The sequence below is a fragment of the Carassius carassius genome, chromosome 26, assembly GCF_963082965.1.
Source record: "Carassius carassius chromosome 26, fCarCar2.1, whole genome shotgun sequence".
NCBI lineage: Eukaryota > Metazoa > Chordata > Actinopteri > Cypriniformes > Cyprinidae > Carassius > Carassius carassius.
The window spans coordinates 5,937,105-5,959,577 of record NC_081780.1 but is presented as its reverse complement, the minus strand read 5'-3'; the positions used below and the strand labels follow the sequence as shown (position 1 = coordinate 5,959,577).

The 22,473-nt window shown below is 37.8% G+C and overlaps 3 protein-coding genes across 6 annotated transcripts; 2 read left to right on the top strand and 1 right to left on the bottom strand.

Annotated features, from left to right (window-relative positions):
* Positions 1-878: 878 nt before the first annotated feature.
* Positions 879-8,978, top strand: LOC132105628 (F-box DNA helicase 1-like). 2 transcript variants are annotated; one of them, XM_059510899.1, is made up of 21 exons: positions 879-1,031; positions 1,221-1,382; positions 1,472-1,965; positions 2,084-2,214; positions 2,939-3,071; positions 3,219-3,409; positions 3,604-3,678; positions 4,045-4,127; positions 4,205-4,373; positions 4,495-4,714; positions 4,881-4,968; positions 5,109-5,195; positions 5,352-5,488; positions 5,623-5,719; positions 5,939-6,102; positions 6,282-6,357; positions 6,565-6,768; positions 6,866-6,991; positions 7,462-7,568; positions 7,676-7,810; positions 8,785-8,978. In XM_059510899.1, exons 1-21 carry the CDS (start codon positions 1,013-1,015, stop codon positions 8,950-8,952), a joined length of 3,066 nt encoding a protein of 1,021 aa, XP_059366882.1. In that variant the 5' UTR covers positions 879-1,012; the 3' UTR covers positions 8,953-8,978. The 2 variants fall into 2 exon arrangements, with proteins under 2 accessions (XP_059366882.1, XP_059366881.1); XM_059510898.1 differs by having other exon boundaries at positions 1,466-1,965.
* A 926-nt stretch (positions 8,979-9,904) lies between these two features.
* Positions 9,905-16,359, top strand: LOC132105627 (glycosyltransferase 8 domain-containing protein 2-like). Of its 3 annotated transcripts, none has more exons than XM_059510896.1 (10): positions 9,905-10,116; positions 11,378-11,402; positions 12,415-12,504; positions 12,587-12,779; positions 13,295-13,412; positions 13,568-13,655; positions 13,843-13,955; positions 14,036-14,202; positions 14,281-14,393; positions 15,080-16,359. In XM_059510896.1, exons 2-10 carry the CDS (start codon positions 11,378-11,380, stop codon positions 15,250-15,252), a joined length of 1,080 nt encoding a protein of 359 aa, XP_059366879.1. In that variant the 5' UTR covers positions 9,905-10,116; the 3' UTR covers positions 15,253-16,359. The 3 variants fall into 3 exon arrangements, with proteins under 3 accessions (XP_059366879.1, XP_059366878.1, XP_059366880.1); XM_059510895.1 differs by lacking the exon at positions 9,905-10,116 and adding an exon at positions 10,145-10,360; XM_059510897.1 differs by lacking the exons at positions 9,905-10,116; positions 11,378-11,402 and adding exons at positions 11,438-11,757; positions 11,904-11,945.
* Positions 15,407-21,889, bottom strand: LOC132105626 (endoplasmin-like). The gene is made up of 18 exons (XM_059510894.1): positions 21,726-21,889; positions 20,844-20,946; positions 20,337-20,478; positions 20,117-20,233; positions 19,520-19,851; positions 19,328-19,439; positions 19,113-19,238; positions 18,908-19,024; positions 18,674-18,811; positions 18,512-18,589; positions 17,803-17,868; positions 17,406-17,675; positions 17,076-17,321; positions 16,829-16,965; positions 16,280-16,355; positions 16,040-16,195; positions 15,865-15,960; positions 15,407-15,685 (listed from the first exon to the last, which is right to left on the bottom strand). Exons 1-18 carry the CDS (start codon positions 21,772-21,774, stop codon positions 15,659-15,661), a joined length of 2,388 nt encoding a protein of 795 aa, XP_059366877.1. The 5' UTR covers positions 21,775-21,889; the 3' UTR covers positions 15,407-15,658.
* Between the last annotated feature and the right edge of the window lie 584 nt (positions 21,890-22,473).

Genomic DNA, 22,473 nt, shown 5'->3' with positions numbered 1-22,473 from the left:
CCATTCTTGAAGAGCCAGAAGCACCCTTGAATATTTACAGACAGTAAGTGCACAGACAAGTATTTATAGGCTACACTATTATAGAGTTTCAATAATATTTTAAAATAGCTTTAATTATATTTTCATTTTATTAGGTATCTCTCTTTTAAAGAAATATCTATTTGTCTTAATTTTGTATTTGAATTTTGGTCATTTTTGTACTTTGATTGTATCTTATTCTATTTATTAATTTTATTAAGTTGCCAAGATAACAATAATTGTTAAAAGGTTTTTCATATAATATCTATATTGAATTAATCTGCTTAATTTCAGTAAACAAAAACGTTTTTAATAGTTTATATTAAAAATAAATAAAAACACTGTTCTCTCTCTTTCTCTTTTTCTCTCTCTCAACCAACCAGCTCTTTACTGACAAAAACGAACAAGGTCAGTGAACCTTAACAAAATCCTTCTCCTAAAAACACGCTCCACCTTTGATGGGAGGGGGGGTGGCATTCCCAATCCCAATCCCAAAGGCCCACGTGTAATATCAGGAGACACATCTCCATTTGCATCAATGTAAATTAATTTACGGTTAAACAATCGAAGTAACTAAAGCGTTCCTAATTACCCATGTGACATAACACATAAGACACTCTTTTTCGCCACCTGCAGGCGTATTTGTGTAAAATAAAGAAATGATCACTGAACGAATCTGAACGAATCATTTTGGTGAACGAATTGAAAATGAACAAATCTCTTGAAAGAATCAACATTTTCAACATTTCCACCACTAATTTAAACCGAATGATGCGTCTGTTCAATCAGAACCGATGATACTAGAGTGTTGCGTGTGTAACGTTAGTAATAGCAGAACTTATTAGAACTTTTACTTTGAAGTACCATTCGCACTTTTAATTTGTAGTGACGCAGAGCGGAAATGGAACATTGGAAGTTGTTGTGTTTGTCTGGGTGGACTGAAATTAAATCTGTGGCACATCGGTGGGGCGAAACGTCTCGCCGTTTGTAAATCATGGAATCTTCCATGAAAGGTAATATTTAGAATGACACTCTTCGCATGTCATGTTGCTTGTGAGTACATAAAATATGTATTTAAATAGACGCAAACGCCAGTCAGTGCTGCAGTCAAAGCTCGCATTTAACCCGGACTTTGTGTGTTTTATATGTGTGTTTTATGAGATTTAATGGCTTATTCGCTGTCTAATGTGTCTTTTGTAAAGGAAGGGCCAAACGCAGGCACTTGGGGCCCTCAGAATGTAACGATCTGGTGCAAAGCAACAAAGGGAACGAGTCTCTCACACAGCCTTTTAATGTTAACCTCAGCAACACGGATCCAAACCGAGGACTTCAGCCCAGGACCCCCACCAAAAGAAGCAGACAAGGTGTTGTTTCATGTGTCCGTGCGTGTTGTAACCTTCTGCACAAAACACTGCTCACTTTAACTCCTGTTCCTTTTGCTGTTAAGCTTTAGGTGGTGTGGGACAACAGAAAGGCATCACCAGTTTCTTCTCCGTCACTGGAGTCATCAGCACCAGTCCCCAAAAAGGAACCAAGACTCCGGTGAAAGACGAGGAGGAAGAACAGGAACCGATCGGCCACCTTATCTCAAAAGAAGAAAACGTAGAAGAGGAGAAGATTGAGGACTACATGGAAGGAATCACAGAGGACATGTTCAATGAAGACTTTGATATAGGAACTAACGTTACATCTGTCAAAAAAGAAGAAGATTTTTTGGACGTTACATTGAGAAAAGAAGAGGATGAGGAGGACCTGGTCGAAGCCCTCCCTGATGCCCACTACGGGCTGCTAGGGGTGCAGGGAGGCCAGGAGGTGCCCAAGGGCCACGTCCAGGATCTGCCTGAGGAGGTCCTGAGGGAAGTGTTCGCACATCTCCCAGCGGATGACCTCTATCGAAACATCAGCCTGGTGTGCCATCACTGGAGGGCTGTCGTCATGGACCCCCGGGTGTGTTTTTGATGCCTTAACTATGAATTTCATGTAGACTTTGTGTATGCATTAATCAAAAGGTGTTTTAGTTGTGTTGGTGGCACTATTTTGTGACATCTCATGGTTTCTTCCCTAGTTTCTGCCTTGGAAGAAGCTGTACTGCAGATACCGTAAGCAGCAAAATGAGGCGCTGAAGGAGGTGAAGTCTATCCTTGATGATAATCAAATTAACAAAAAGGATGACCTGTGTCTTCTCAATATGTTGAGGTAAGAATACAAAATGTATTAATTTAGTAAAGCAACCATGGGACTTATTATTTGCTCATTTGAAGCACAATATAAAGTGCTTCCCAAACCTCACTTTCACACCTATGGCTCATTTTGAAGACTACATCAGAGCTGCTGATAGAGATCAAACTTGTTAGGTGACACTTGTACATCAGGGGTCGACTGTAGCTTAATGAGTTGCTGATTGGTCGGTTTAAAGTTAAAAAAAAGCACATCACTGGCAAGACTGATAACATTTAAAATGTTGGCAGTATTTTTATACAGAAAAATATAGTAGGTATAAATGAATAGATATAGAAAATAAAATAATTATAATATTTGTACCCATAGCCAACAATAGTATGGGTCAAAATTATAGATTTTATTCATTTATGCCAAAAATCATTGGGATATTAAGTAAAGATCATGTTCCAAGAAGATATTTTTTGAATTTCTTACTGTAAATATATCCTTGACTATTAGTAATATGTGTTGCTGTGGACTTTATTTGGAGTATTAAAAAATATTAAGAATTAAGAAGTATTATTTTTGCACCTTCAGTTTCCAGATTTTCAAATAGTTGTATGTCACCAAATATTGTCTTATCCTAACAAACCATATATCAATGGAGATATTATTTATTCAGCAATTTCAAAAATGGACCCTTATGAATGGTAAGGATCCTATTGTGTGGTGAAAATCTCGCTGTGCATGTTTTTTTCAGGTACATATCTCAGTTCAAACACAGCAAATGTGTGAATGTGAAGGATGTGCTGGCGTGTATTAAAGGACATCAGCTCTATGCTCAAACTGAAGCCTGTATCAAAGACAGAATCCCAGACGTGGTGGATAATGAGGTAATGACATTTCTGCAACTACTAGTTTAGTGCCCTTGTTTATGTTGCAACTATGTCCACCTCTTGTAAATCTGCATAACAATGTGTGTCCAGTTCCACTTTATTTTAATGCTTTGATATTTAACCGATTATCGGCATGTATAACAGGGCCCAAACCCCTGGTCTGCCATGGCCCTGATATTGATTTTGGCTGACGGAGTGAAAGATATCTTGGACCTGGTAGCTCTCTTGCAGAAGTCTGGGTGTCTGCTGACAGCAGGAGGAATCTCTGAGTACCTGTGGGCTGTGGCCACTTTGCTCCTGGCAATGAAAAATAACAATATTAACATAAGCAACAGGTGAGAGACCAGTCATTTTTCTATAAATGGCCACAACATCTGCACAACTGTCAGATGTTCATTTATATCAGTTAAAAAAAAAAAAAATCCTGGTCATGTGACTAGTCAAACAAATGCAAATACTTAGTACAGAATGTTTTCTGTATTTTGCAAATCGATTTAAATGATTCTTCACTTTTTATACCTTCATATAGGTGGCATTACAATATCTTCTATGTGCTGCACTTAATGGAGAACGCTCCTCCTCCTGCGGGCTTGCAAGACAACAGGTGGGATATAAATAAATTAACACTTTTATTCAGCAGGGATGCATTCAACTGACCCAAAGTTTTATATATTTCAGATAAATACTATACTGTTGAACCTTATGAACTGCTGATAATTCAGCATTGCTATCATAGTAATAACTTCCATATTAATAATAGAAAATGGTTATTTTTTAATTGCAATAATATTTCACAATATTCAAGTTAGAATTTTTTTTTATCAAAAAAATGCATCCTTGGTGAGGATGAAAACTTTTCAAAAGAGCCCCAAACTTATGAACAAAAGTGTTACTATCAATTACAAGTAATAAATGATATATTTGTGAAATAATTTGTAGTATGTGATGCAGTTGTAATGATCTTTCTCAGACAGCTGATCACTCATGAGCAGCAGCAGATACTCAACCATGACATCCAGAATAACCACGTTGTAAAAATAATGGCTTTTGCTGGTGAGGAAAAATAATTTGAATTATTTTGCAGCTGAAAGTGTTTGAGTAGCATGTAATGCTATTCTTATTTGTTGCAGGCACTGGAAAGACGACCACACTCGTGAAGTATGCTCAGCATAGGCCACATATGCGCTTCCTCTACCTGGCCTTCAACAAATCTGTGGCGATGCAAGCTCAGCGTTCATTTCCGTACAACGTCGAATGCAGTACCGTCCATTCAATGGCGTTCAGAGCCGTGGGAGTGAGGTCAGTTTATACTGTATTTATGAGATCATTGCCAGAAAAATATTCACCAAACAATCACTTATTTTGAAAAATTTAAATGAGCTATAACCTGCGTGATTTGTGTCTCTTTTCTGCTACGCAGGTATAAAAACATGAAGAAACTGTCCAATAATTTGCAGGTGTTTGATGTGGCGTGGGTCTTGCCTGAAGGACTCGGAGGATTTGTCAATGCTAAAGTGGTGACGCAAACTCTCCGTACTTTCTGGGCTTCTGTAGACAACTGCGTTGGTTCAGAACATGTTCCACATAAGTACAAGAACACTCACGGAATGCCAGAATACCCAGACCATCACAAAAAAATGGTAACGTGAAGACATGCGGGTGTATCTGTTTACATCAGTGAATGCAGGAAATGTTGTTTTAAGGGTTACTTAATTGTAAACAAACATTACAATTAACTTTGGGTCTTTGCACTTTTTTTTCAGCATTGTGACAATTAATTAAACACAATAATAAATTTCTTTCCAGGCATTTGCTACTGCCGCACAGAAGTTATGGGACCAAATGGTAGAGCTGAAGTCCAGAAAAGAGAGAGTGTACAACATGACCCATGATGGTAATTACCAAAATTCGGATTTATCAGATATTTAAATGATTAACTCCAACTAATTTACCCCAAAACTGCTTTCATATTTTTCTTAGATATTGAATCTATGTTATGTTTCATGTCGTTTTTCCTCTGATTGTTGTTAACAGGATACCTCAAACTCTGGCAGCTGAGTAGACCACAGCTGGACCGATATGATGCCATATTTATTGACGAAGCTCAGGACTGCACACCAGGTTAAAATAAATCTAGATTTGGTAATATCATCCAGATTTAGGTCATTTAAGGTAGCATTCAATTTTGTTTTTATTTTATTATGCTGTATTAAAGAGCTGAATTTTGTGGTTTCAGATTTTGTAATGTGTTCTTTTTGTGGTCTTTGATTTTTCCAGTCATCATGGGCATTATGCTTTCTCAGAACTGTGGGAAAATCCTGGTCGGAGATCCTCACCAACAGATTTACACTTTCAGAGGAGCAGTCAATGCTTTGCATGCAGTTCCTCACACACACATCTACTATCTCACACAGGTACAAACAAAAACACAGGAAAATGAAATTGCAGATCATATTTGTAGAGGAAGTGGGCCACACATAATTCTACCACTGTGATTAACTGGTTTTATGGGTAAATATGTTCTGATATGACCTCATATTTTTCACAGAGCTTCAGGTTTGGATCTGAAATTGCATACATCGGTGCTGCAATATTGTACAGCTGTAAAAAAGTGAAGCAGATATTGGTTGGTGGGAATCAGGATGGTAAGTCTAAGAAGCTATATTTAGGCAATTATGATTATTAATATTATGTTTTTTTGCAAATATTAATAATTGTGGTGGTAGTAGTAATATGATTTTTTTTATATGGTTTAATATAAATTAAATATTGTGTTTTGCTTAAAGAAAAATTAATCCTGTTGTTTTTTTTTTGTTAGAAGTATGAACCTGGCAATAATAAAAATGCTATGTGTCTGTTTTCAGGGAGTGTTCGAGGGGAGGACACACAAACACTGCAACATCTGAAGCTGGGACAGAGGCTGCCAGAAGGGAGCGTGGCCATTCTGAGCCGCTGTAATGTCACAGTTTTCAGCGAGGCTGTCCGACTCACAGACGTCAACCCCAGCTGCAAGATCTACATTGTGGGAGTGAGTACATTAAACATTTGTCCAACCTAGTAATTAATTATCTTAATGTGTGTTTTAAACTTCAAATATATTTGAAATATCTCTGACTTTGTGCAGGTTTTCAGTCAGAGAAAGTTAGGTAATGTGCAAAACATGGTTAGTGTTTCTTTAAAAACAAAAATGCCAACCTCTGATTTCAGGGTGTTGAGTACTTTGGACTGGACAAAATCATGGATATCTGGGTCCTGATGCAACCAGAGGACAAACGCAAGAATGGTAAGTCACTTCTGCTTGAAGGTTTTGTAATCTTAGACTCACTGTTTAACAAAATATCTTAATTGGATCACTCAAAATGGTTTCTGTAGTCTTTGCAGTATGTTTTCTGTAAAGCTATTTCAGATTATTAATACCTTGTTGGGTCTTTGAAATTGATGGTTGTGAAATTGTGCTTTTGCTTTGTTCGGATTTGTTTCTCTACTTTAGAGAGCCTTCTGATCAAGGATTACTTCATCCGAACTTTCTGCAAAGATAAGCTGGGTGGATTCATTGGTCTGAAGGGATACGCCATGGCTTCGGAAGACCGCGAGCTGGAGGGCAAGCTAGCCATGGTGGAAAAATACAACAAACGCATTCCAGAGCTGGTTAACCGCATCAAAGATCGTGCACAGAAAAGCCCAGTGTACGCAGGTGAGTGAGACTAAAGACTAAAAGGAACTAAAGAAATACTCAATGATAGCTACCACTATATACAATCGAAATACTTTTATATCTCTGATTTTGACAGATTTTATTCTTGGAACGGTGCACAAGGCAAAAGGTCTGGAGTTTGACACAGTGGTTGTGACAGATGACTTCATGAAAGTACCATGTGCTCGACACAACCTGCAGAGAGTTGGAGGTTTCAATGCAGGTTTGTGGCATTTCTTTAGGAATGGAAGGGTTTTTTTATACTCTGTGTGTGTGTGTGTGTGTATGTGTGTATATAATATAATAATATATGTGTTGCACATTCTTACTATTATTATAATCTCTGTGTCTGAGCCTAAAAGTCTGTCTGGGCTTTAACCAAGTGACCGTCTGCACATTTGTTAAAAAAAAAAAGAGTCCATTTAAGAGTGTATGTTTGTGATGATCTGTGGTGATATGATAAAAAGAGATCATGTGCAATCTGAGGGAAAAAAGGTACAAAAACAGTCACTTGGGAGGTACTCTTTCAAAAGGTACATTTTTGTACCTTATTTATTCTTAAAGGGTCCACATTAGTACCTTAAAGATGCATATAAGTACTTAAATATTTGCATAATGTTGCAGCTGACCAATCAGAATAAATATATGAAAATCCAGATATGCATATGGCTAATCTTTTCTCTCTGGCTGCAGCAAACGTCCCAGATGATGAGTGGAACCTGTTATATGTGGCTATCACTCGAGCCAAAAGAGCGCTGTACATCACCAAGACCATCAGTAACATCCTCACGTTCACTGGGGTGAGTTATTGCATTTCAGACTCGTTCTGATCTTTATAATCCAGAGAATGTCCATAAATCATGAATATGAAGCATTCTTCTTATTCATGCCTCTTGGTCTTCTGTAGGAGTACTTCCTAAGGTCAAGGCTGACCAGAACTCTGCTGAGTAAAGACCCATCTGTTGTCTGCTCCATTAAAGGCTGTGAGAACCACATCACTGCAGATGCTGTCCTCAGCATGAGCAAACTCCCCGTCAGATATGTTAGTGTCTTTTTCCACCTTCATTTGTTTGTCTTTTAATGGGATAGTTCACCTAAAAATGAAAATATAGCTGTAATGTACTCACCCTCAGACTATCCAACATATAGAGGTGTTTCTTCATCAGAACAGACAAGTAGATATTTAGGATTAAATCACCTAGTTACCAATGCATCCTCTGCAGTGAATGGGTGCCGTTAGAATGGGAGTCCAATGATGAAAACATAGAAATAATTCACAATTAATGCAAATGACTCCAGTCCATCACATAGTGACTTGTGAAGTGAAAAGCTGCATGTTTGTAAGAAACAAATACATCATTAAGTCATTTTAACTTAAAAACTGGGGTAAAATACGAGTTCATAATCCATAATAATACTTCATCCAGACAAAAAAAAAAGTCCATCATCTGTTTTCCTATGACATCGAAATCCACTGACATATTTGTAAAGAACAACTTTAGACAGTTTTCCCTTGTAAACGGTGCTTGATCTGCGCATATTTTTTGCCTGATTCAGGCTTTTTCTTTGGAGAATGCAATATTTTAGATAGTGGACTCATTTTTTTTAATCCAGAAAGACATTAATTGATGGACTGGAGTCATGTGGATTACTTGTGGATTATTGTGATGTTTTTATCATCTGTTTGAACTCTCATTCTGACGGCACCCATTCACTGCAGTGGATCCATTTGTGAAAAAGTGGTTATGCTAAATTTCTCCAAATCTGTTTGGATAAGGAATTAAACTCATGAACTTCTCAGATGGCCTGTGGTGAAGTACACTGTGAGTTGGGTGAACGATTCCTGCATGTTCAAAAACTCATTTGCTGTATTGATTTCATGTATGTGCTAGCTTTTCTAATCTTTTTGTATTCTACTCTTTTTGTTGATCTTGATTGCTTCCATTGTCCTCATTTGTAAGTCAATTTGGATAAAAGCGTCTGCTAAATGACTAAATGTAAATGTATGTGTTTCAGATGGAGAGCGTGGACGCGGGTGGCATCCTGTGTTTGACCTGTGTGGAGCAGCGTGTGGGACCTGCAGCCTTCCTGCTCTCTCCACCTGAACGGGTCAGATCCATGACCTATACCAATGAAAGAATAGAGCTGCCCATCAACATCGCCATGCTGCTATCTTTACTTTAAGCACCACATTTAAGTGCCCTTTTGTCTTTGTGTCTTTTGGAGTGATTTTGCAAAGGTTCCCTGTTGCTTCATTTTAATTGTTCTCCTACATTGTGACTTGCCCTATTTGGAAGACACTAAACATTGACGTCAGTGTTTAAAGGAGGAGAATAAGCAGTGTCTTTTTCCTGGTTATTCTGGCAGCTTTAGAAGGGCCTTTTCAAGCCCTCGATAACTAAAGTATTACAACTGTTGTGAACAATGCAATAGTTGAGGAACACTGATATTTAAGATTGTGTTTATGTCCACAGCTGTAACATGAGTGACGTGTGGGAAGAATGCTAACTATTCCTACATAATAGTTTTAAATACATTGTGTCTTATCAGACTAACTTATATAGTATATTCACGGTCTAATCTTTTTTTTCCCCAAAGATTTCTGTGAAGTTTAATACTTAGAACAAGCATGATCATAATTTTTGTAACATGTCATTTTTTTACCATTTGAAAAAGAGCATAATTTTTTATATTTTTTGTTTCAGCAGACATTTTCAAAGTGACTTGTATTTCATTGTTTGAGAATTTGTAATCATATGTATATATCTATATGTCTATGTTGCACAGACTTAGTAAATCTTGGTCAGATCTGGTGCAGTCTCACTGTTTTTTTTTTTCCTAATATATATTAATTAATGGTTCCTTATGTTTATAAAATATGTAGTTTTTTTTTTATTGAAGTTATCATACACATGTTATTACACATCATGATTAATCATGAAGGAATAGAACACATTCGTCTTTTATAATTGTGTGTGTGTTTGTATGTATATAGACTATGTAATAATAATGTTGGATAATTATCAAAATGTATAATAATATACAGTAAAATAAACGGTATTGGCCACGCCCACTTCTGGAAAAGTTCGGGACGTCCCCTGTAAGACACCGTGAGACTTGACACAGTGGCATGTGTGGATTTCAGAGATTTTAGGAAGACATCTGGACAAAAAATTGCATAGCTGGGTCTCATGAGGATAAATAAGGGAAACGCAGCACGTTGTGAGTTTCACCGGACGTCTGTACGTTCTCCATCTTGGCCACGCCCACTCGACCGCGCCGTACAGATTAAATGAACGTCACCGCCGCGCGATTTACTTTCTGCTGGGAATTAAACTGGAAACTCTGGTGAGTGGCCAATATAAACAATTCAATGTAAATCAGTAACAGGCGTTTTTTCCTTCCAATAGTAGGATTTGCACTCCGTTAAGTTTAACATACAGACTCTGCTTTTTTTTTAGGATAACTATCAGTGATATTTGGTTATCGTTGTTGTGTGTCAGTTATTGTTAAGTCTTTGAAAACCTGTTTGCGACATTATTTCATTTATCTCAAGAAATGAAGATTCTCCGATATGTCTTGTTTCTACAAGGTTAGTGTTATTTTGGATAATGTTAACAAAAGAAAGGAAGACATTATATAAAGGATATATGTAATGAAGGACATTACGAGTATGTTAATATTGTATTGTAATAGGCCTATTCAACTAATATAGACGTCCTCTTACAAAATATAGGATATATCAGTCTACCGTACATTAAATACAGATCTGTCACTGATGTAATAGTGTGTTAATGTGATTAATGAAAATATAAAATATAAAAACATAAAATGTTGCCTTTAATAGTAGGTTAACATTACTTGTCTGAAGGATACAGTAACATCTAAAATTTAGTTTCATTCATTTATCATTGTTTTAAAACCCAAAAGCTACACACAATGTTAACAGTAATTAGAATAATTGGTATTTCTTCTATTATAGCCTTTTTTCTTTTTTAAGAAATAAGACAAGAAACTGTGAGATGTGAGAGCTTTTTTAAATAGGCATATAGTTAAGAAGACCATAAATAAATGAAAATAATCAGAGCTTAGCTTTCGAACCATAATGTCAGATTTGAACTTTTTTTCTGGTTCCTTACTTAATTTTGAGAGGTCTAAGAAGATATGATATGAAGAGAGGACAGAAAATGAGATTTGAAATTGAGTTTAGAGCTTAGTGAAGAATGCCATCAGGAAGGAAAGGCCAGGAGACTCCCGATAAACAGTCCCACATGTGTGCAAGTCTCGGAGACCCAAAATCCCTTTAAAAATGTGTCTTAGATGCAACCAAAAAAAACAACAAAACATGGTTGAAATTAACCATTAAAAAGCTCATGAATAAATAAGCGAAGTGCTCTTCATCAACACCAAACCAACAAGTTCAGTTCTTAAAACTTGCTCACATTATTTTATTTCATTCTTTAAATTACTTGCTCTGATATATTACATGTTTCCCGATTAATATTTTTAAGTACTTATTTTCATTTTCTAGGTTTAGCAAAGCAAAATCCAACTTAATATTAAGTTTTATACCCCTGTGAGCCATCTTATTCTTTCTCTCCTTTTACAGATGCTGATGGCTTCGTTGAGCAAAAGTAAGTGACAAATCCAAGTTTTGCAGATTGTTTCCATGAATCCCCCCATGCATTTGTTTATTGCATCACTCTTTCATAATACATGGAAAAACATTCAAGGTCGGGGATCATGTCCAGTGTATGAGTCACTCTGAATAAGACTCCTGATACAAAAAAAAAAGAAAAAGACTTACGTTCGTGATTTTAGACTATTCTCTTGTGAAATCTCATGGATAACTGAGATCAGTGAACTCAGAGCACATGGGATGTTTTAGTGCCTCGTTTTACTCTGCTGTCCTGCAAAACAGGAATGTGTCCTGTGTGTGTTTGTGGTGGAGGAGGGGTCGGTCCCACTGCTCGTCCCAGAGTCAATGAGGTAACCAGATTAAACCCATAAAAGTGATGTATAGCAGCGGGGTCTCTAGAAATCCCACTCTTCTTAGCAGAGCACATTTACTGAAGCCTGAAGCCTTAACTTAAGTTATTTATTTTGATTTCCCGTTCTTTTTCCATTTTACAAAGGCCTTGACCAGAGGTATAAAGGCATGTTTTACATTAGTCGAGGTATGGAAAGCAATAAAATGTTTACTTTATCTTCTTCAGCCGACCTCACCCTGATATTTCTTTTTTTTTTACTCTAAATTTAACTTCTCATCTAATAAGTATATTTATTTAATTTCAGCTTTATTTAAAATACCAAAAATGATTTTTATGGTTTTCTCCTAATTTGTTATAGTTTTGCCTTTAGTTTTTTAAACAATTACAATACAGGTTAAAAGGGTGATAAAACAATTTTCGTTCAGAAATTGCTAGTAAATTTCACAAATAATTGCAAAGAAACATCAAGTAACGCATTGATTTGAACCTGAAACTTTGGAGTAACTCTGAAATACTATTTTTATCTCAACCCTCATACATAGTCATACAGTGACCTCTCGCGGTCATCCTTTTATTGCATATACTATACGCAACACAGTGCAGAATTTTGTATTGTCTAATGATTAGTGTCTCTCTCTCTCTCTCTCTCTGCCAGTCAACCGTGGGCTCCTTATTCTGCTCATCATTGTGGCTCTTGCTCTTCTTTACAAAAACACCAGACTACAGACACTGCCCAAGGATTCAGGTACACATGCAGAGTACTGATATGCAAGTATATGCTATGCATATACTCAGTTTATTATATGATCTTATTGTGGTTTATGCAGTACTTAAGAAAGATGGGGCCAAAACAGGTGTGGAGGATGAGAACGTGTCAGACACTGACATACCTGTGGTCATCTGTGCTTCAGAGGAGCGTATTGGTGCTGCCATCGCAACCATCAACAGTGTCTACAGCAACAGCCGTGCGAGCATTTTCTTCTACATAGTTACCCTGCGAGATGCCATCAAGAAGATAAGGTCTAATGCAAATGTAACACCTGCTAATTGCACTTGGCTGCACCCAACACATGAAGTCATTTCTTTTATTATGGTTATCATTTATTATGGTTAGTTGAATTTTATTTGCATTTAACTTTCTTCCTTTTGCAGTCAAGAAGCACTGCAGTTCTATAAAAGGCTCGCTACATTGTTTTCTTGTTACAGAAAAAAATTAACTATATACTATATAGTGAGAATTTTAAGTGTAAATAAATATCAATAAAATATTATTAGTGCCAATTTACATAATGCACATCTTAGTTTTGTTGGCTTTTATTTTTATTAAATTTGTTTAATTTTATTTGTTTTATTTATATTTGTTTTATTGCAGCTATATTTCAATTAGCAATTTTTTTTTTTAATAATGTAGTTTTAGGTAACAAATGCACATAATATGTGAATCAGACTTAGCAATCCACCCTTTACATGTCTGAAAGAGAAACGAGAAACATACTCAGTCAATAAATATAAAAAAATTTCTGGACTCAAAACAGGGAATATATAGAGAAGACCAAGCTGAGAAAAATCAAATACAAGATCCTGGAGTTCAATCCGATGGTATTGAAGGGGAAAGTCAATCCGGATTCCTCCAGACCAGAGCTCCTGCACCCTGTGAGTTCTTCTGGGTTACACTGTGTTACTCCTAACTCTTCATTATTTCTAAAAAGTGACCAAATGTATATGACCACCCCCTTCTTACACTCATGTTTTAAGTTTTGAAGGCTTCTACACACTGTTTCTTAATCCTGGTTTCTTTTGTGTTGCAGCTTAACTTTGTAAGGTTCTACTTGCCACTTCTTGGCATTGAAAATCACGCCCGGATTGTTTACCTGGATGATGATGTCATAGTGCAAGGTGAAATCCATTATTATGTGTGTAAGCATCTGTAATTGATACTAGCCTTACATTTGTACTCGTGTTGCACTGATACAAAAGCTTTCATCATCAAGTTAATCATGCAAGCATGATCTCATATGTCAAGTGCATGGAATTAAACCCCTTCACTGTGCTAATGAATGATTTTGTTACACCTGACTGACAGGAGATATACAGGAACTGTATAACATAAAGCTGAAAGCGGGACATGCTGCTGCATTCGCCTCAGACTGTGATCTGCCCCCAACACATGAGATGGTGCGCAGTGTGGGGATGCAGGTGGGTATTTATGGATGTTTGTATTAGTATTTTGATCACATTAGTTACTGTTATATGTTGATTTTCATTTCATTCCACAGACAACTTATATGGGCTTTCTGGACTACCGCAAAGAGGAAGTCAGAGAGCTGGGCATCAACCCCAGCGACTGCTCCTTTAATCCAGGTGTTTTTGTAGCAGACATCGGTGAATGGAAAAGGCAAAAAATAACTAAACAGCTGGAGAAATGGATGGCTAAGAATGTCAGGTGATACGGTATATTGGTTCGTTTTTCTGAGATCAAATTTGTTCCCATTTAATAATTTATTTTTCCATGTCAATGTAGGGAGAATCTGTACAGCAGTGCCATGGCAGGCGGTGTGGCCACCCCCCCATTGCTGATCGTCTTTCATGATAAATACACAACCATTGATCCAATGTGGCACGTCAGACACCTGGGTAATGGTCTTCTACCATTTATTTTGTTAACAAATCTCAACGAATAATTACTTAAACATTTCTTCAGTCTTACGGTCTCAAAATATATGTATTATGCCATATTTATGTTGAAAATATCTGTACTTAAGTTCTACATTGAAACATTGATATATATATATATACACACACTCAGAGAGCATGCACAGCTGTAATTTAAGAGTAAACATGTATTTACCAGAGTTATTATAGTAATTAAAGTGTATTTATTATAAAATACACTACTATTCGAAAGGGAATTAATACGTTTATTCATAATGCATTAAATTAATAAAATGACAGTCAAGACATTGTTACAAAAGTATGTTGTTCTTTTAAACTTCCCATACATAAAACCCTGAAAAAATTGCACTTTTCACCAAAACATTAAACCACACAATTTTCATGTGACACTGATCCTGGAGACGCTGATGACTGGAGTTATGATGCTGGAAGTTAAAAAAAAAAAAAAGCATATTCCCTAAATACCCATTTAATTTTTCAAAAACCTCCTACAGTCTAAGGAATGAGTCCTTAGTCTGTAGGAGTCAAAGGTCAGCTCTCTTCTTGAACATCACAATGTCTATTAAAAGTAAATGTGAAGATTTGTGAGTTTAAGTTAGCAGTAAAGCAAATCAACAAACTAAATGCCCTCTTTGTGTTTTATGAAGGCTGGAGTCCTGATACCCGTTATCCCAGATCCTTTCTCAAAGATGCACGCTTACTGCACTGGAACGGGCGTTTCAAGCCCTGGAACTACCCCTGCGTCCATCTGGACATCTGGGAGAAATGGTTTATCCCAGACCCCACAGGAAGATTCACCCTGGTACGACCATTGTCATGAACCATGTCACTTTGACTTAACACAAACCAAAGTGCTGAGGCTACGGAAAAAAAAAAAACCTAAAACACCCAAACTGGAATCCTGTTATTTTTTGGAGGGAGTTTGTAGATAGAGTAAAACAAGGAGACACATGGTAAAAAGACAATTACACAAGTTCCTTTTACGGAAACATTTAATGGTTCAGTGGACAGGAGTCAGCACTCCACAACTGGGTCAGTTAAATATTAACAAATTTACAATCATGGAGGAATGTAAAAAACAAATCCCAAACACAAACGCATCACCTTAAAACAAAAAACAATTCCTATTCCCTTAACCCACCCACACAGAGAAAAGATAACCAGCTGAGATCGCCATCTTCACTCTGAATCACAGTCCGACACCCCGTCCCTCCCAGATTTACAATTTACAACTCGTCTTTGCCTGTGCTATCCTGAAACACAGAGAAATCCATGTGTTAAGACACATTAAGACATAAGGAACCGTTAAAATAGCAGTTCGCTAATCATCTCTCACAATCCAGTTATTTCAGACCTCTTCGATTCTGAATTATGAATTAAATATGGATTTGGAACAACATGAGGGCAAGTAAGTGAAGGTTTCCACACTCACCGATTCTTCTTCTGCATCATCTTCTGCCTGGACCTCCTCCTCATCCTCTGCTTCTTCTGTCTGCTCTTCTGGTTCCTCTTCTGGCTCTTCCTCTACCTGTGGACACATCAAAAAGGATATTTAGCCACACTTCAATTGATCAACTCTCTTATTAGCAGTGCTCGACTGTGTGTACCTGTTCATCAAGATCTATGTTCATGCTGAGACGCAGCATACGCTCGATTCGTTCTCCGTATGCCTTGGTGTCTGCGAGTTGGTAGCCGGATCGAAGTGTGGCAGTTTCAAAGAGCACAACGGCTAAATCTGCAGCGGTCTTATCCTCAGCATCATCCTACAACACAAAGCACAAAATATCAGACAATCTGAACTTTTAACAGAAACATTTTAAATTAACTTAAAGCTATGTTTGACTTACTGTAACTCTCTTCAACATCTCCCTGATGAGAGGATGTTTGGGGTTGATTTCTAATGTCTTTTGGCTTGCGTAATAACTAGGATAAAGGATAAAAAAGTTTAACTTGGTTTTTGTGACCATAGTTTGCTGAATATTAGCATTTTTTTCCTCACATAGCAGGAAGTGGTGGGCTGCACTGTCACCACAATTCTAAAGGAGCCAAGTCAAGACTTTTATAGCACTTTTTACAATTGTCAAAGCATTGTAAGAGTGACAAACAGGAAACTAGCAGAATCAATAGAAACTCAACTGAGAAATTTCAGATGGTACAGTAGCTTTAAAAGACAGTAGTGCCATCATTTGGCTCAAGGGTTTATTTTGCAGCTGGTTCAAGTCTGTTATGACAAAAGACAATTGCTATTTTTTTGCTAGCAATATTTCGCAAACAAATTTGACTACGGTGACTAAACCCTAAAGATGTTGCCAGGTTTTTCCTATGCAGTTGCTAAGCCGATTGCAACTAGAATTTGCAAATGCACAAACAATTAAGACTTGCTTAGGAGGACCTACTTTGTGGAAATGTCTTTTCCTGTCTGGTAAGCTTGGGCTTTCATGATCCGTTCCATGTTGCCAGACCATCCATACTGACTGGCAACCAGAGCACAGGGAGACTTGGTCAGCCTCTGAGACAAAATGGCCTTCTCGATCTGAAATGAGACACAGGGACGAACTTGTTTCAGTTGAACTGCCACTTCTAAAAAGTATTCAGCTTAAAATATGCAAAACAATAGAATAAACCAAAGACAAATAATCATACGTTGTCCTTCAGGGACTTCTCTTTCATCCAGGTGGTAAGGGGTTCGAACTCTTTCTCCAAAGCTTCTCTCTTCTCCTTGGCCTTGTCGCTCTCGTCGAATTTCACTCCTTCCTTTGCCACATTCTGGAAGCGTTTGCCATCAAACTCAGGCAGAGCCTGGATGCAGTACTCATCCACTGGCTCAGTCAGGTAGATGACCTCATATCCTTTCTTAAGAAGCCTCTCCACAAATGGAGAAGACTCAGCCTAAAATCAGAAAGATTACATGTTAATATGGAAATAGAGAAATCGTAGTAAGCCGTTCAGTTCAGAGTAAAAACACTTAAGCACCTCCTTCCTGCTGGTTCCAGCCATGAAGTAGATCTTGTCTTGCTTCTCCTTCATCCTCTCCACGTACTGCTCCAGACTAGACGGTGTGGTGTCGCTGTGGGAGGTCTGGAAGCGGAGCAGCTTGGCCAGGCGGGTTCTGTTGGAGTGATCCTCGATCACACCCAGCTTAATGTTGGTGCCGAACTCCTTCCAGAACTTGTCATTGTACTGCTCCTCGGCGATCTTCTTGATCATGTCCAGGGTCTTGCGCACCAGCTTCTTACGGATAACCTAATGAGTGTAGGCACCAATGTGAGTGTTGAAAGTAATTTAATTGCTTTTACAGTAAGCTCACTGCATCATTAATTGTACATAAACCATCAAATCAACGTTATCTTGATCTGTAACATGAGCTCACCTTGAGCAGTTTGTGTTGCTGCAGAGTCTCTCTGGACACATTCAGAGGCAGATCATCAGAGTCCACCTGAGAAATGAGAACCAGAGTCACCAAACATTCATTATAGTGAGGCAGCAAAAATTACTGGCCAAAACTTAAACGATCCAATTTTATTCCATTCAGTTAATATCCCATTAAACAACGTCCATGAAAATTTTTTACAATTAAGTACTTTAATACAATTGTATACAACATTTTTTAATTCCATCTTACATTTATATTTATTCCAGTTTGTCCATCTAACATTTAATTTAGGCTTCATGTTAGTTAACAGACAGGTTTCATTAATTTTAGTATTTATGATAACACTGATTATTCCCTGGGTTAATGTAGTAAATAATAACTTTAGATAGGTGTGACTCAAAACACGTTGTATGCAGAAAACAAAAACTTATTTTGGCAAATAAAGTTACAGTTGTACCCTGTATTACATTGCAATCTATTCAAGAATTGAAATACTCTTTACCAATGAGCCAATACACAGGAGTGCTATCACTTTTAGGGAAATGCAAGGCAAATATGCATTGCACCAAGAAATTTAGATATGCCACATGCTGTAAGCGCAGAATTAGGATTGTAAATGTTCTTAGGTCACACAAATGTCAGTGCATGTAAAAATATCCTAAATATCTTACTGGCTAAACTTAAATAAGCAAACAGAAGCACTTACAACGCCTTTGATGAAGTTAAGGTACTTGGGCATCATGTCATGGAAGTCATCGGTGATGAAGACTCTACGCACAAATAGCTAAAAGAACCAAATTGGGTACAATTAACTCAAATACAACATGAGAAGGTGTTCTTTTTCCCACCTTATGATTATAAAAATTACCTTGATGAAGTCATTTTTCTTGGTTCCATATTCATCGAAAAGGCCTCTGGGTGCAGATGCAGGGATAAAGAGGATGGACTTGAAGGTGACCTCTCCTTCAGCAGTGAAGTGAATGTGAGATATGGGCTCATCATTGTCCTGAAAATGAAAAAGGATTGCACTTGAACTGATCCAAGATGCCACAAAGGATCACAAGAGTTGATTCTTTTGTGTGTACAGCACAGCTTGACTCACCCTGGAGAAGGTCTTGTAGAAGGCTTTGTACTCGTCCTCCTCCACTTCCTTTGCGGGCCTCTGCCAGATGGGTTTAATGTCATTCATCAGCTCCCAGTCCCACACGGTCTTTTCCACCTGAAAGTAGTGAGGAATCATTCAAATCATTGAGAAATCTATAAAATAGCTTCGACTGATGTTGCATATATGCAGCTAAATACAGTACCTTCTTAGTCTTCGGTTTGTCCTTGTCCTCATCCTCTTCCTCAACCTCAGCTTCATCTTCAGCAGCCTCTTCCTTCTCAGTTTCAGCCGCCTCCTCCTCCTCAATGGGCTCCTCTACGGTCTCGGTCTGGAAATGACAAATCGATAAGTTCATGATGTCCTCCAGCTATAGGTGAACTTCAAACAAGGTCTGGAGTCTTTGGTGGACACACTGACCTTGCTGCTCCATACGTAGATTGGGAAGTTGATGAACTGAGAATACTTCTTCACCAGGTTCTTAATGGTCTCCAGTTCGAGGTAGTCTGAAGCCTCCTCTTTCATCACCAGCCTGATGAAACAAGACTTCTTTAGTTATAAAATTTCACAATCTACACTTTTGTTTGTGAATTTTTAAGTGTAACTGCTTACGTAATGGTGGTGCCTCTGCCTAAGGTGTCTCCACGAGGGTCGTTGATGACTGAAAACTCGTTGGAATCTGATTCCCAGATGTGCTGGGTGTCGTTGTTGTGCTTTGAGGTGACGATGACCTTATCAGCCACAAGGAAGGCAGAGTAGAAGCCCACACCAAACTGTCCAATCAGCTCAGAGGTGGATTGACCCTCCTCCTGCATATCAGTCATCTTGCTGAGGAACTCGCTGGTTCCGGATTTGGCGATGGTACCAAGGTTCCTCACCAGTTCTTCTTTGGTCATGCCAATACCCGTGTCAGTGATGTGAAGCATGTTCTTTTCTTTGTCGGACTGGCGCGGACAGACAAAAAAAAAAAAGGCAGGACTTAATATTGCATAACCTCAAAACGGTTTACTAAAGAAACTAATAACTTAAAATGTAAGTGTTTGCATAGCTAAACAAAGTGTTGAGTATCAAAGATATGAAAATGAAACGCTCCTCAATTTGCTTCACACGTTTGAATTTCTTTTGCAATGCAAATATAAAAGCCATGTTATATTACCATGTCCTTTCAGTAAACGGGGTCGATCAGTAAGGGACTCATTTTTAACACACCTTGATTTTAATAGTAAGCTCTTCATTTCCGGCAAGGGCATCTTCATGGGTCAGAGACAACAGCCGGATCTTATCCAAGGCATCGGAAGCATTAGAGATCAGCTCTCTTAGGAAGATCTTTAGGATGAAAAAGGAAGAATTAGCATGTGTCGATCTTGACTCCAATTTGCAAAAACATCAATGGCATGAAGACCTATAATATACGTTTTAATTTACTCACCTCCTTGTTCTTATACAAGGAATTGATGATCAGTTTCATCATCCTGTTCACTTCTGCCTGGAACGCATGCTTTTCGGCCTTTTCACGGATTTCTTTTATTTGCGAGGCGTTCAAACCATCTAACTGAATGGCTTCTTCCTCCCTGTTGGAGAAAAGATGGATTCATAAGAGCGCAAAGGATGCTTGTCACATGTTCATTCCTCAAGGGACTTATTACTATTTATCCTTGGGTTTTGTGGCACATGACAAATGAATCAACCAGATGTCCAAACCCCATTGGGGATCATTTAGGTTTTTTTTGTGAGGATCTAAATGTGAATATCTAAACGTAACCTCTTATGAGATAAACAAATGCATTTTAATAAGATAAAATAGCATCTAAGATTAGTTTCAAGGTTTTATTTACCCCTCTTTGATATCTCGAGTCTACTAAGTGAGTGTGAGAAACATTGCTTTAAAATGAATGAAGTTCAGATCAGTCAAGTGCAGGTTCAAGTCCATACAGACCTCTGAACAACCTCATCATCTGTGCGGGATCCATCTCTGCTCTTTCCAAGGTCCTCTTCTACTGCGCCGTCAATGTCAACGTCATCATCAGCTTTCACAGATGCTGCAATTATGCAAAACATTAAAGATTGAGAAAAAAAACAAATGATGTGAACTGTAACGGTTATAAAGAGCACTTTAAAGCCAGACAGTATCTATGGGGTTACTCAGTAACTTAATATAACACAGAGAACCAAAAGAGAACTTTTATTATGATCACAAGTATTTTATAACTTAATTACTAAGTATATTTGCTCAGAAAAGACCCCATTGCGCCCAGACAGGCTGTTTGTTTGTTGTAAATGAAAATGCATTTTATGTGAAGGCAAATTTGATTAAAATTGCCCAGGTAACTTAAGGCTCTCCACATCTGAAAGACCTTTTTTATTTTGATCCAGAGGCTTTCAGCTACATTTAAAGGCCTTGATGTGACAATCCAACATGGTCCAAGATCCTTGCTTAAATTCTTCTCCAAGTGTGCAATTATTATGTATCGTTTTATTATACCATATTACATTAATAAAGGACATCATTATATGAAGGACATTTCAATCTTAAGGAAACTTCCAGAAGCACATGCTGGTCAAATCCACTCTCCAAGTCTCCATGTTTAATTTCCCGTTATGAATCATTCATCCATTTAGGAAGAGTTAACGAATATCTATTCTACACATGGAGCATTTTTTATTTGGTTTAAATATAATACTTAAGCTTACATAGCAGAAAGACGAAGCATACAAAGATAGCAGCATTACTGCGAACACTCAAAAGCTTTGTCAAGTTCATTGGCATCAAACTGCATAACGCGGTGCATTTCAGGGCCGTTTGATAAAACGTACTCACCGAATGCCAAAAGTGCACAGAGGAGACCGATAATCCACAGTCGCCTCATTGTTTTAGAAAGAAAAACGGTTTATTAATGAGAATCAATAGCAGATTAACGCCTTCAGTAGTTGCAACACCCTCCACACCTCGACGAACTCTTGCAGTGCGTGGAAATCGAGCGAGAAGTCGGCTTTATAAACTCCTGCAGTCTAGGGCTGTGCTCAGCCGGTTTGAGCCAATCACCGCACCCCACGCACAACACCGCACCAATCAGAGAGTGATCCGCAGCCGCGGTCTTCCAATCACCGCCTTACATGTCCGATTTTACACGTTCCAATCGTGGCTCGCGTTGATTGGCTCGACGGGATGCCAGTTCATCGAGCGAGAGTTATAAGAGAATTTCGTCATAGACTGTGACTGACAGCTGATCTGGGAACGGTGTGAGGTTTGTTAAGTGCTTTAAAAGGGTTAGGGGAAACGGAACTAGGTGATTCAGAATCAGACTTAATTTACAGTCACAGATTCCTAAATTACCAGTTGTTCACACGGTGGAAGACCACAAGAAAGTCACGATAGACTTGAGTGTTTCTGTTTATTGACTAAAGCTTCAGGAGAATTTGGATAATTAAAATGAGCCTACCCTTTTCATGTTTTTTGCATTTATTTGTATTTTTCTCTGTTGAATGTCACTCTGTTTAAATTGTCACACACTAAAAATGCAAGGAATAAATACCCAAGAAGGAAATATAGGAAAGAAGAGATGATG

What these genes read in the sequence shown, in the direction of transcription:
- LOC132105628 (XM_059510898.1), top strand. An exon ending in GGTTGGTGGGAATCAGGATG is followed by an intron (nt 5,720 to 5,938) that starts GTAAGTCTAAGA and finishes GTCTGTTTTCAG; the next exon opens with GGAGTGTTCGAGGGGAGGAC. An exon ending in GAAAAGCCCAGTGTACGCAG is followed by an intron (nt 6,769 to 6,865) that starts GTGAGTGAGACT and finishes TGATTTTGACAG; the next exon opens with ATTTTATTCTTGGAACGGTG.
- LOC132105627 (XM_059510895.1), top strand. An exon ending in GATGCCATCAAGAAGATAAG is followed by an intron (nt 12,780 to 13,294) that starts GTCTAATGCAAA and finishes GACTCAAAACAG; the next exon opens with GGAATATATAGAGAAGACCA. An exon ending in GTGGCACGTCAGACACCTGG is followed by an intron (nt 14,394 to 15,079) that starts GTAATGGTCTTC and finishes TGTTTTATGAAG; the next exon opens with GCTGGAGTCCTGATACCCGT.
- LOC132105626 (XM_059510894.1), bottom strand. Translation starts at nt 21,774, where the DNA reads ATGAGGCGACTGTGGATTATCGGTCTCCTCTGTGCACTTTTGGCATTC. An exon ending in TCTACAAGACCTTCTCCAGG is followed by an intron (nt 18,812 to 18,907) that starts GTGAGTCAAGCT and finishes TTTCATTTTCAG; the next exon opens with GACAATGATGAGCCCATATC. An exon ending in AGATGTTGAAGAGAGTTACA is followed by an intron (nt 16,196 to 16,279) that starts GTAAGTCAAACA and finishes TTTGTGTTGTAG; the next exon opens with GATGATGCTGAGGATAAGAC.